This window comes from Neopsephotus bourkii, unplaced genomic scaffold (assembly GCF_033783945.1).
Source record: "Neopsephotus bourkii isolate Nb327-2 ecotype Australia unplaced genomic scaffold, CSIRO-AGI_Nbou_v1 NB_911, whole genome shotgun sequence".
Taxonomy (NCBI): domain Eukaryota; kingdom Metazoa; phylum Chordata; class Aves; order Psittaciformes; family Psittacidae; genus Neopsephotus; species Neopsephotus bourkii.
In genome coordinates this window covers 3,259,748-3,273,447 of record NW_026901405.1, presented here as the reverse complement: position 1 = coordinate 3,273,447, position 13,700 = coordinate 3,259,748, and the positions used below count along the sequence as shown (strand labels likewise).

Here is a 13,700-nt window from a genome sequence, read left to right as displayed (position 1 = left end):
CTTCAACAGCAATCCTTACTTGCCCTGCAATTTCTGTACTTTATCAGTGTCTTCTGCTGAACTTCACAGTATGTATCACCTGAGCACTTCTCATCAGAATCCATTATAACCTGCAACAACAGTTTTGTGGGATTAAAAAAAAAAAAAAAGTAGAAAGAAAACCCCAAAATAACTCTGTGTCCCAAAGAGGAGAGAAATCCTTCTAAGGGTCAGAAACATTTAATATCTAGCAGAATGGGATGCCTCTGATCAACAGAACTCTGTTCTCTGTTTTGAGGGTAAGGGATTTACCTAATTTTTTTCCTTTTTTCCTTCATTTCCTACCTCAAAAAGTAGGAGTAGTTTGGTTTTACTCAAGCAGCTGACATACATTTATACAAATTTTTGGTTTGGTAATTAAACTAAGTAATATGCATATTCACAGTTCTCTTGAAGTGTGGTTTTGAGAGCTTTTAATATGGATGAGGATTGCTGGGGTCTTTATACCTCTTCACTTTGGGTATTCTGCCAGGAATTTTAGATTGCCTGTATGTATTCTGTATGTACAGGAAAGGTTAAAGCTGGGCTACCTCTTGTATATAGAGGAAGGCAGTTTCACTTGTTCATTAAAAGAGACATATTACCACTTCAAGCAGCTTACTAACAGCAAGGCCAGCAAAGCATACGGCTAGGGTAAAATTTTTGCCACTGCTTCCAATAGCATACCGTGCCTGCTGACATGTAGTACATACTTCTGATAGCAGCAAATAAGCATAGCATCATGGGGCAAAACTTTCTTCTCTTCCCATGCTGGTCACACAGCACACACTGAAAGATTCAGGGAGTGTAATAAAATACATGCTCTAGGCACTAAACAGGATGTCTCTGTCATTTGTAGTTCCATCCTTACTTTCTTCCCTTCCTCCACTCAAGGGCGGAATGTAATATTAAAACTATAGTAAGCATTTTTTTAATTAAAAGAGGTTAAATATATGGGATCAGATAGGCTTTCATCATGCAATTATAAATTGTATGCTGGTTATTTTAAATTTCAACATGCAATTGAAATTGTACTGGGTGAGCTGGCTTGGGTATCTGCTTTGCATTTGACTGAGCTAATTCACTGCAGGTATTCAGTTCTTAAGTGGCGTCTGCTTTAAATATGTGCAGTAATTCAATCAAAGAAATAAGATGGATAGTTTATGTAATCCTTTTCATCTTCAGATTGCTAAGGTTAACCTTAACTATTCATGAATTATAAATGCATACAGCAATCTCAAACTAATACATGTAAAACCCCCCTATTTTTGGTGTCTTTTTTTTTTTTTTTGATGGCCTGTTGAAAACCATAGAATAGTTCCTTCTTCTAAAATATAATTGATGAAACCTACAGGCCCTGGATATAATTTCTTCCACTTATTTGTAATCTTGAAATTTTTGAGCAGCTCGTTTCAAATGCTTGTCTGTGGTAATATTAAACCTTTCCTCTGAGCCAGAAACATAGGTAATTTTCTCTTCAGAATTTTGGATGCAGCCCTTTTCAGTGGCAGTAGATTCTGTGACATGAATGGGAAGCCAAAGGCAGATATTACAGAACAATAACACTCTGTTGAAGCCTTCACAATTCCTGGAGTAATTAAATAAAGAAAAAAAGAATCCTTTCTCTTTCATTTTGTCAGTTCATTCAATGCCAGTTGGATGTTTTTGCTTGTTAGCTCTCTTAGAGGCAGTCTGCACAATCCACTAGGTGACACCCTCATACTCTTCCTGTACTCTATAGAAACGAGGAGACAGTGAGTGCTGAATGGTTCATTTGTTAAATACTTAAAGCAAATACTGAGATTTCAGGGACAGGTCTCTCTTTGTTTAGCAATATCACAGATAACACTGTTTTTGTAATAAATACTGTGGTGTTTGTATATAAATTACATATTAAGCAGATTAGCATTTTGTCATTAACAAGAACAAAACCACAGAGCAGAAGTCATATGCAATATTTCCTATAATTATAACAATTTTTAAGGAGCATTTGAGCTAGTCTGCTGAGTAGACTGAATAGAAAATATGTCCTTAGCAGTTTTTACTTGGCGGAACAGAGGAATATAGCTTCAGTGATTCTTTTTTTCGAGTGGGGATGTGCTATAGCATCTTTGAAACACAAATGAAAAGCCGCATTCACCCCTAATATAAAGGAGTATTAAAGGATAAACTTCAATGGAATTTCGCATGTTTGTGCCAGTGGTGAATTTTTCTTGTAGTTCTTTATGTTGTTAATGATGCATTATAAATCCTTTGAAGAAAGGATCTTTTGTCATGTTGTTTTTATACACCTAGCATAATGAGGCTTGAGCTTGTTTAGGGTCTCTAGCTACACATTCAGCATAGTAAATAAAATCTTTTATTTTATTGCTACTATTCTTTACTCTGCAATGAGTATTACTATGCATATGTAGCCAAAGATACTGGAAGTCTGAATTCATTATTGGTGTAATTAAGAGTAACATCAAAGAAATAAGAGCTATATCCCTAAAACAATGGAAATAAAAGTAAAATCTATGTTAAGGCCCTAGCAATCAAACAAAAGAAAATAGTTTCTTTAAATAGCATGTTTAAACAGTAATCAGACAGGTCAAGAAGGAGACAGAAACTGATTTGGGCATGGAAATCATAAAGAGTTTTTGTTTATTTATAATAGTTATCCCAATTAATTCCATGTCAACTGTAGATTTTCAAGCTTTGCTACGCTCACAGTTTTTATATTCCGCTACACTTTATAGTGCTCCTTTTTCTAACAACTTAACTTCCTGTTTAGTTCTAATGTAGAAAAATCAGGGGGTTTATTACAGAAGCCTGCAAAAAACCTACTGAAATACGCTATTCTGCTGTTATGTATGTTTATTGACTTCAGTTAGGATTCCAACCATGAACGCAATACACTTAGTGACAAATATAGAGAGATGTATAATTCCTTGTATTTTTCCATTTCATTTCAGCTTATTAATGCTTATACTTAGAAAAAAGATTTGTGAAAGTTTTTGAAGACAGTTTACTAAATAATCCAACAGATCAGTTCTGTGGTGTCCTAAAGGGTCTGGAAAGAAACAGTTTCTGAAGCTCCATTGTATCTGATAGAACAATGGCAGGAATATGGTAGACTATTTAAGTGGCTGCCTTTTTAAAATGAGCATTACATTCTGAGGATAACATAATGTGATACAGCAATTTAAACAACTTTTAGACTATAACAAGTAAATAATTAACATTAAAGTGATTAAGAGATTAACTGAAAAGAAAAAAACCAACCCCCAAACCAAAAATATGAAGAACAAGACACATGGCATCACGTGAGTTATTATGGGTGAATATGCAAGGGCATTGGCTAATTTTTGCAAGATTCTTGAATCTATATGGTTGATTGCATGAAAGCAGAACCCAAGGCTGGGAGGGGCCTCATCTTGACAAAAATCTATTAAAACAGTTCTCTGAATAAACTGTACAGGCATCTTAGTAATAAGCCTAAGTGGTAACAGTAAAAGTGCACCGAACTTGTTCTCTCTGATGTCAAAGAAAGCTTAACTGTAGCATATAGAATAATGCCACTGGTTTAGTCATCCTCACTGCCAGCCTCAGAATGCTCAGAATGATGAACTCCGTCTACATATGCAGATGTGCACGTGTAATCATGTAATATATACACACAGGCACATAGGTATTTCTGGCAGCCAGCTCCCGCAGATAACTGGGAGGCTACACAGTAGTTTTAAGATCAGGAAGAGTCATTTGAAGTTCAGACAGATTTGTGGAGAGAGAGTGCCGTTGCCCCCTAACACATCCAATACATCACACACAGATCTCTGCCTTTAAAGAAAAGTATCCTGGGATCTTCAGTACATACAGAAATCCAGGTTCTTCTGGGTAACATGAAATATATAGTTGTACAAGCACATTGTTCCGTGTATCCGAGGCAGCACTTATTTCAGTCACTTCGAGGGAAGAGTGCCATCTGCTGAATCACTACTATTAGTTCTGTAGAACCTTTTCTTTTTCTTGGAGGTCTCCCAGCCAGAGTCTGGTGCTCCACAGGCAGCATGTGTAATTTTGTGCATAGAATAGATTTTTTTCTATTCTCTCTGAAATTACATGGCAGTTTAAGACTTTAAAATGGTGGGGAATGGGAGGGTGACATTTAGAAGATAAATACCAGATTAAAAATTTAGTCCTTCAATTGTTATGCATTCAGTACTGGATGAAATCTAAATTAAAAGATGAATGCTGGTGACTAGAGCTAATATTTCACTTTGAAGAACGTAGTAGATGTGTGTTATTGTAAAATCAAGCACATATATTACTGTATTTTTCTGTAGGTTTAAATTCACTTAGAAACAACTTCATGTCACTGGAAGTGGGTGATCTTTTTTATGCTTTTTGGAGTCAAAATTAGCCACTGATATATTTAGAGTGGAACATAATTTTACAACATTTTTGCCTTCCCATTTTCAAATGCCACCAAATTTACCTTATCTTAGCTGATTACTTTTCAGGCAGTTGCATTTCACGTATCGCAGAATTAACACAGTGCATCTGCATTTTAATAACCATGTTCTCCAGATCTTAAGTGGTTAAGACCATTTTTCTTTACCTACACATATCTTCCTACAGACATATATATATGTGTGTATGTGTGTGTGTCTCATATATATGTATATATGTCTTCATATCAAGGACAATAAGGACGCCTGAATAGGCCCCATTTTGTAAGAACATCTGCAGGATTAAAGATTATGTCAATTACTTATATTCTGATGAATTTCTGTAGGCTTACAATTCAAAGAGATGCACTCAGCTGTGCAGCTGTTATATATTATTACAATCTAAATGATTTTTTTAAAAATAATTAGAGCACTATATATCCACTCCCAGTAATTTTTCTGAAGTAACAAAACACTGACAGCTAAACATTGTGTTACGAAGCATCTGAGACAGTACAAATTGAACAAGCCTTTGAAGCTCCAGCATACTTTAAGTACCTAAAGTAGAAATAATATGTACTCCTTACAGGAAAAAGATTTCTTCATAGTGATAAAAGTCTTAGATGTCTGTTAAAGATGGGGTAACTGTTTTGCTTACACTCACCTCATGATCATGTGGTAAGGTCATTCAAACTTCAGAGCTTTAATCCACTGCCATATATAGAATATCTCTGCCTCTGAAATGTGACATTAGAAAATCAACATCCAGCATATGTAAGACTTCAGTACAGCATAAAATTTTACCATCCTTTTTGTTTTTGAATTACCCAAGCAAAAACAGTGCATGAATCAAGAAACCTACTATTTGCTCATGTACAGGAAACAGATTTATCTTGAGAATCAGATTTATCCACGAATTAGCTAAATGCTGTATTTACCTTCTCTCCATGTTGTATATATTTGTTGCAGCTACAAAGTAAATGGATTAATTTATGTTGCTGGATACTACATGTGTCATAGAAATGCATTTTAAATTATGCTTTTATAATTAAAGATTACGGAGAATTACATATAAAACCAGGAATACATAAAAATGACAAGTAGATAAATACATGTATATATAAAATGTATGTGTGTTTGTACATTTGCAGAATATATGAGCCCATTTATTCCCTATGGGGTGACCTACTTGTGGATTTGTGGTTTTGCTTTTTAAACAGAAGCAATTAAAATACATAATTTGGTACAATGTGAATCTGTCAAGTATTGATACTACAGGAGGAATAAAAAACACATTCAAAATGCCATGAGTGATAGGTGGTATGTCTTATTCCTAGAGACTATTTAGACTAGGCTTAAAAAAATGTCTTACCATATAGTAACTGCACCAGGCTACCTGAAGAGAATGTGGCATGCCAGTCATTAGAAATGTATAGCAATGGGATTAAGAAATACTTGCTGATAGTTTATTTGTATATGACCCTCTCTTAGAATAGGGAGGTGAAATAAATGAACTCTCGAAGCTCATTTTCAGTCCTGCATGTGACTTCTGTTTGTTTAATCAAAAAAGAACAACCCGAAACCTAACTTACTGGAATCTCAAACTTCTCACTAGGGTTCAAGGATTACCTAGGACCTCTTCAATGGCTTCGTGGTGTGTTTTAATTCTGGAGGTGCTAATACATTTCTTTCATAAAGTACAGAATGGTGCATGAGGTTACTGGGCAGAAGGGGCAATTGGCTAGACAGAACTTGAAGAAATCTGGTCATATCCAAAAGTATTCACTGTTAATGATCCCACAGTTGTTATCTCTTTCTAAGTGTGTTTGAAGCAGGACACTAACTACTTTTTCTCTCTGAAAATTAGTGTTCAATTGGTGCTAAACCACTGGAGTATTTTTCTGGCTTTTGAGTGTGCTAATGTTTGGTCTATTCTCACCAGTTATAGTGGAAAATCCTGCCACTTTGGTTGCTGCTGATATATACACACTGGATATATATATAACCAGGAGCTTCCTTTTCAAATGTAAACCAGTTATGGTTTATGTTATTGAAAATTTGTCTTTAGAGATCTCACATAAAAATGGACTGAAATTGATACAGCGCAACCCACAGGACATTTCTGTTTCTGGACTTCAAGCCAGAGTTTGCCCAGTGCCACCCCAAGGGAGGCAAAATGGGCCAAACACAATGCTATGGCAGTGTGAGTGCAGTGCAATCGATGGCGGCAACCAAAGCAACCAAACCTGTCTGGCTGATAACAATGTGGGGTGTATATAAATCCTGAGACAGGGAGCAAAGGAAGGTTCTTTCTCTGTAGTTTTATTACTCCCACTGCAAGAAAAGGCTCGCTTGCAGTGGGGTTAATATATTCAACGTGCTTCTTGGAAATTAAATTTCTTTTTACATCTCATTCAATCCTCACAACTTAATGAATGAAACCCAGGAATAGGTGGAGCGTTGCTGTGAGGTGGTAGTGCGGCTCTATATCCAATTTACGGGGTAGCAGTCTTTCTTCGGCTTCTATCCCAGCCAAAACCAGGACAATGTCCGCCTTCCCTTTCTACCTAGTGTTAAGATTTTTTGTCCTACCACTACCTCTCCTGGTTGGAGATGAGGCTGATACGACCATATGGAGCTGTCAGAGCTAAGAGTGGTTCTACAAAATGTTTGTGCACCCAGCTGTAGGAGTGCGGGCTTGAGGCCACTTGTCCCAGAGGCTGAGTCCACGGCTGGCACATGGGATAATCGTGCGAACCACCATCCCCTTGCCCCACTGGGAACGCCGGACAGTGCTGTACCTGCACATAGTGCCGCTTGCTAGTGCCACTGATCCTTATGGCACAGGAAAGAAAAACACTCGGGTAAACCATGAGGGGAAAGGCGAGCTGTGGCCCGGCCTAACGTGGCCCACACCGTGATGGTGAGCGGGTACCCAACAGCACAGAATCGCCTGGACAGCGGGTCCGTAAACTCGAGGACGGCCTCAACGCATGTCCTGCCATTTTCCACCTGGGGCTTGGGGTTCCGGAGACCCGAGCTGGGGCTGTTTGTTTGCTTGTTCGCTTGCTTTCAGCGGAGGAAGCTCAACTTCTATGACTGACGCTACCCCGGCTCACCCCGGGCTCTCTTCCCCAAGCCCTGCAGCGCAGCCCGTGTTAGGTGCGGCTCCTTTAAGGTGTCCCGAGGCGGCACAAGACCTGCCGCGGCGGCGGCGGCAGCTCGGGGCGGAGGCGGCCGGGAGGGGGAAGGGGAAACCCGCGGCGGCCGCGGGCGGCTCGACGTGAGACCAGAAAGTTGAGGCGCGGCGGGCTCGGCCCCGCCTGACTCGTGCACCCCTGCCCCAGCGGGGGAAGGCAAGAGCAGCCGCCCCTCCTCCTCCTCCGCCCGCTGCCGCCGCACCGAGGGCGGGCGGGGTGCGGTGGGTGGCTGGGGGCGTTGGCCCGGGGAAGTTTCGCTCGCCCTCTCCCGCTTTCTCCCCTTTCTTCCTTTCTTTCCTCCTTCACCCCCCCCCCCCCCTCCTTGTGCCCTCCTCCAGTGGCTGGGGATTGGGATTCCCGCGTGCAGGGGGCGGCGGCGATGCTGGGCAGGGCGAGGGGCTGCCGCCGGGGCTCCCCTGCCCGCCGCCCCGCCTGACTGCGGCCGGGCTCCGCCGCGGCCCCCGACGCGCCCGCCTCTTTCCCCCGTCATGGGAGCGGGGGCTGCCGCCGCTCCGCCGCCCGGTGCCCAGTGACTTGGCGGGGCACTTTGCCGGGAGCGCTTCCCTGCCTGCCTCTCGTTTTCGTGGAGGGCGGCGGTGGCCGGTCCGTACCCGTCCCGGCTGCGTTCCGCTACTGGCGCGTCCCCGGCACCGAGAGCAACGTCCCGGGCTGGAGCAGCAACTTGTGATCGGGAGGCGGCGGAGCAAGGCTGCGGGAACTCGAGGATCTTTTGTTTTCTGCTGTCGCTTTGGATGGTCCTGGGAAGTGTCAAGGCGCCACTAAGGGAAGCCCGGACCAGGAGAGGGGAGGCCGGCCGGAGCTGGCGCGCTGCTGGAGCCCCGTGGAGCTGACAGCGCCCTCCCCCGAGGGGGCTCGCCCGGGGAGTCCGGCGGGATTAGAAAACCTCGCTGGCGCTAAGCTTCTGTGGAATTACAACTGGGGGCTCTCCGCTTCTCCCCCCGCTCTTCTGGCATGAGACTGCTTGCAGGCGCCACCCGAGGACAATGATCGCGGAGTTTGCTCACTTTTACCTCTTTGGATTCATATGTCTCACCTCAGGTAACCACCACGCTTAGGGCAGTCGGAGGCGAGGCCGCTCGACCCGATTTGGCGAGCGGGGCGATGCACTATCCGGCCTCTCCACGCCCCCATGCTCCTCTTCATTCCTGGGGAAGAAAGCTGGATTTCCACCCACCGCATTTGCCCCGGGCGCGGTGCCGGGAACTGCCGCCGGCCGTAGCCCCTCTGCGGTGCCCGGGGCTGGGTGCGCGGCCCCAGGGCTGAGGCTGTCGCGGCTCGCCCCCTCCCTGGGTCGCTTGCTTTAAGCGTGGCTAGTGACCGGCCCCGGCATTGAGGGCACGGCGGGAAGCGACCCCGTCCTCCTGCGGGAGGTGGGTTGCGCCTTCTGCTCAGTGAGGGCTCCTCACGGGTACCGTGCCGGGGGGAGGCCGCAGGTACTGCGCACCCTGCTTCAGGGGTCTGCTAATGGCCGGTCTCCCCTCCCAGCCGCGCGTAAAGTGGTTAAGCCCGTCACGGGTAGGGAGAACGGAGCGGTTGCGGACAGGTTTTGCTTCACCTTGGCGGTTAAAGTGTACCCACGTGTGTGGAAAGTGAAGCGCTAGCGTTGTAAGTGGGAGTGTACGCCGAGGAGGCAGTGGGGATGGGTGGGCATAGGTTAGTGTTGGTGCGGGGCTTGCGTCTGCTGGGGCATCCTGTAGGTTCGAGATAGGGCCGCACTAATGGGATGCTGCTGCTCCTGGTCTTGGCTTCATGTGAGCAGCCCCTGTGTTGCTGCCGAGGGTGGAGGGCTGCGGGCCGGGGTACCGTGTCCGTGCGGACCGGGATACGCCTGGAGGTGCTGCGGGTGTTCGGGCTTGTTCCTGCAGAAGCTTCCTGTTGCTCTCAGGAGGCCGGATCTGTGTGCTTGCAGTATTCCTTCTCTTTGCCAACGAGGACTTTTGTCGAACGTTAAGCTAGGGGTAAATGTAGTAAAACTGTGTGTTATAGTAGGGGTTAGCTTGGGTGTTAACTTTTCTGCCTTAATTGATTGTTACGGGTTTGCAGAGGACCCCTTTGAGTCATTAAGGTTGTGGTAGGGTGAGACACCTGGTCAGTAAATGAATGAATGAATGAATGAAGTTTTTGAAAGAGTTAAGTACATTGCCTGAAGCTTTAAGCCTTAATTATGTCACTGAATGCAGTAACTTAGGTCTGTTTCTAGATTATATAATAAATTTAACTATTAAGTTTCTGTTGTTAGGTCATAGGTTTGCAACTTATGGCTTTGAGTATGGAAAGCTTTGCATCTCTCATTTGAAAGAGAGTAAGTCTAACCCTGTTCACTTTTGATTATCAGGCATGCCATTTTCCATTTGTTTTTCTCTGTATTGCCTGCTTTATCTAATGGATGAAACAACTGGAATGGGAAAGAGCCGGCTTTTTCACTTATTTGCTCTTTGTAAAACCAGTTGTCCCCACATTGGAAAAGTTGACTCCATAGACAGTGTACTCTGTAATTCAGTTCTGTACTGGGGTATCCTAAAATACAAGTTAAGAAACAGTTTGGTTGTGGGGCTTTCTTTTTTTTTAATTCTGTCATCTATTTCTCACATAAATGCTCAGTAGAGTAAGATTGATGTAAGTTGCTTGTCTGCTTGTCTTTCCCCTCAGAATGGGGATTATATTCTCTTTTAATAATGTTGATTCCAGCTGAGTTGGACGAAAAAAACCAACAACAATGCCATGATATTTTTCATGGAGGTTTTTCTTTTTGCCATGCAAGCAAAGCCAGTAACAAAGATAGAGACAGACATCAGAGAATAACTTTTTTCCAGCTCCTTCACCAGAGGGGTTTCTTTTTTGCCACAGCTAGAGTGTGGTCAGATTGTCAGTCTCCTGTCCAGAACAATGGAGATGCCAGAAACCTTTGGCAGGATGAAGTCTGAGGGCAGATGGCTGCAGTGCAGGAGGAAGGACAGGAGTCATCTACAGCAGTTTCCACACTGAAAATCCTTTGAGTTCTACTGACAGCTGATCTGCCTGCAAGTTGATTGATCCTTTCCTCCCTTTTCCCCTAAAGGTTTTCACTTCCCTCACTCGAACCCAATACTGAATCAAGGGTTTGTGTGGCCACACTCTAAATGGGGTGTTAGAAACTTCTGATGAGAGGTGGGAAATAATTGGGGGATGGGGAGGAGAGAAATCTTAATAATAGAAAGGTAAGTGGGTTAGTGTTTATTAAAACAGTAATTGGTAAACCACTCAGAATTTAAAACCCTTAATTTTTACTTTGGTGTTGCCCCTGTGCAATCCTCTGAAGTACCTTCTTTCATCTAAGACTGTGGTTAATAAGTGTTGAATAAATTTAAATTTGAATTATTTTGAGTGTTGGAATATAGCAGCTTTTCTCCCTTATTTTCCCAGTGTAATTTCAGTGCTTCTTTGCATAAAGATAAGAATAAAAATTGCTTTAAGGGGTACTTCTCTGGTGTCTTGTTTTCTTGAGTATTTATGTGCATTCTGCCCCTTTTCCTCCATTTTGAGGCAGTCCTTCCTTCAGAATCCATAGTTTTCATTTTTCTACCCCTAAGAAACAGCAGCATCAAATTAGTATGTTTGGAAAATATATATTTTTTTTCAGTTATCTGGACAGTAATATGCAGAATGTTTTTGCTGGGAATAGGAGTGTCAGGGTTCTGGTTTTCCACATATGTATTCATTGCTCTAGCAATTCTCAAGGCTAAATGTGTTATTGTTTGATTTTTCTGATCCCTCCACAGAAATCTTTACATTTCTACAAGGTATTTCATTGCCTTGCTGATTCCCACCTGCTCAAAATGTTTCTCCCCCTCTCCTGTTGGTGATACCCTGCACTAATTACTGTGTTTCAAATGGGATTGTTGCATTTGCTCAAGAGGGCTTTTCATGCAGTGTGAAATAGGCAGTTCTGACAGCAGCAAGGCAGGCATGGTTTCTAGTGATAGTTCTAGCCAGTGGAGGGCAAAATTGTCTCTTGTATTCCTTCTTCATGGGAGAGTTATCTTCTGGCGGTTAATAGTTTAAGGGTGTCCGTGGAGCGTCCCCAGAGGCCTTTCCAGCTGGCTAGCCTACCTATTGGAGTAAATAAATTAGCCGTTTCTTTGAGATGTTGTGTTTGTCTCATAAGTTTGTACTGAAGGAGGGAAACTTCCCTTCGTGCAGGATTTGAGTATAACAGGAAATGGTTTTGCTCTTTTTCTGTATTTTCTAAAGTAAATAAAATGAGAGATTTGATAAAATATTGTGCACTAATTCAGAGGATTATGGATGACTAAGTGCATAATCTATAAAGCGAATAAGCCACCCAAGAAAACATAAAACTCAGCTGTTTTTCACCTACCCTAATGCATTGTGTACTGTTGTAATTCTGTTCTAAGTGTTTAAGAAAGATTGAGTCAGCTGCTGAAGAAGCTGGACACACACTGTGTTTGAGAACTTCATGACGGGAAAGGAATAACCACGTGTTATGGAACTGGTAATACCTTACTAGTGGTGGAATATTCTCCAGCTGTCCAGGTGTTTGATTCAGAACCACTTACACTTGTGAGTGCTGATAGTTATCTGTGCAGATAAGGCTTTTTTTTTCAACTTGCAGTTGTGTGGGTTTTGTTACCTTTCCACTAGAGACACTTTTTAATAAAGCTTAGTGATTAATTTGGATACATATTCAAACAGAAGAACACTTAAACTGACTTTTCATCTGCTGCAGTCAGCATTGTTTGTCAAATGTTTTTTTGCTTCTGTTTTGTGTGGTGCAATGTCATTGTCCTGAAACAACCCAGTATTTTCATTAGCAGGGATCAGCTGTAGTGTTCAGGGTAGAACTTTAGAGGACCACTGTGTATGGTCTGTAAGATTTTATCGGAAAACATGAATTACGTGAAGGATACTCCTCAATCTCATGCCCAAAGTCTGCAGGTTAAAGACTCTGACTGGAGCTACAAAGATAGATGGACCTTCACAAATATTTATTAGAAGCTAGTGATACATAGGTAGCAGCTTTGTTTATCACGTTAAACATAGAATAGTTAGGGTTGGAAAGGACCTTAAGGTCATCAAGTTCCAACCCCCTTGCCATGGGCAGGGACACCTTGCTCTAAACCATGTCACCCAAGGCCTCATCCAACTTGCCGGGGATGGAGCATTCACAACCTCCCTGGGCAACCCATTCCGGTGCCTCACCACCCTAACAGGAAAGAATTTCCTCCTTATATCAAATCTAATCTGTTTAAGTTTTAACCCATTACCTCTTGTCCTAATTCATAGCAAAATGATGTTTTCATGTAAAATGATTTCAAAGTGATGCCCAAAGACTTCCAATGTGGGATCAAAGCTAATCTTACTTTCATGAGAAGGAGAAAATATTCAGACATTCAAGACAGAGAAATCTGCTGTACTTAAGAATCTGAGAACCTATTCTCTTTCTCACTTAATACTGGTTTTGGTCCTGAATAACTGGAGGAGTTTTGTTTCACAATCCTAAACAAGTGTAACATTATGTCTCATAGCTTTGTCTAATTAATTTAATAATATGCTGGAGCTTTCAAGTGCAGTCACTTGCTCAACTTGTACAGTTCATTATTTTTGCGGTCATTAAATATGTTATGTGAATAACGGTCACTTGCCTTGGTGTCATGGTAGCTGGTTTAGATTCTTCTTCAAAAGACTCCTCTTTCATAGGTAAAACCAGCCAATGTACAAGTTACTGTTGTGAATTTGTTAGGATTTTTTTGTGTACTTGAATGGTGAGGAATGAGGCTTTTGTTGCCAATACCTGTTAATATTCTGAGGTTATTTTGCGGTCAGGAAGTTAGTAGGAACCTTGCTCTTTCCAAGCAAACTAAAGGACACTTAAGAATTTTATGTGCTGAGGTCCTGACACATTTTATTTGTGTATTCTGCTATATAATCTTGTTTGGTGGTGATAACCTGCCTTAACTTTTCACCCGAGTGCCTCTTCATAAAATTGTAAAGTAAATAGTGAAATAACTGAAGTAGCAACTGAGGTGTATTT

General features: G+C 42.3%; 1 protein-coding gene across 8 annotated transcripts in view; it reads left to right on the top strand.

Annotated features, from left to right (window-relative positions):
• The window catches only part of ROBO1 (roundabout guidance receptor 1), a 696,828-nt gene that overhangs the window by 384,709 nt on the left and 298,419 nt on the right, over positions 1 to 13,700 (top strand). Inside the window, exon 1 of one of the 8 annotated variants that reach the window (XM_061357731.1) lies at positions 7,855 to 8,707. The exons of the other annotated variants lie outside the window; for them this stretch is intronic. Within the exon in view, the coding sequence (XP_061213715.1) occupies positions 8,653 to 8,707 (55 nt within the window). The 5' untranslated portion in view covers positions 7,855 to 8,652. Of the gene's footprint in view, positions 1 to 7,854; positions 8,708 to 13,700 lie in introns of those variants that run through there. 8 annotated transcript variants of the gene reach the window in all.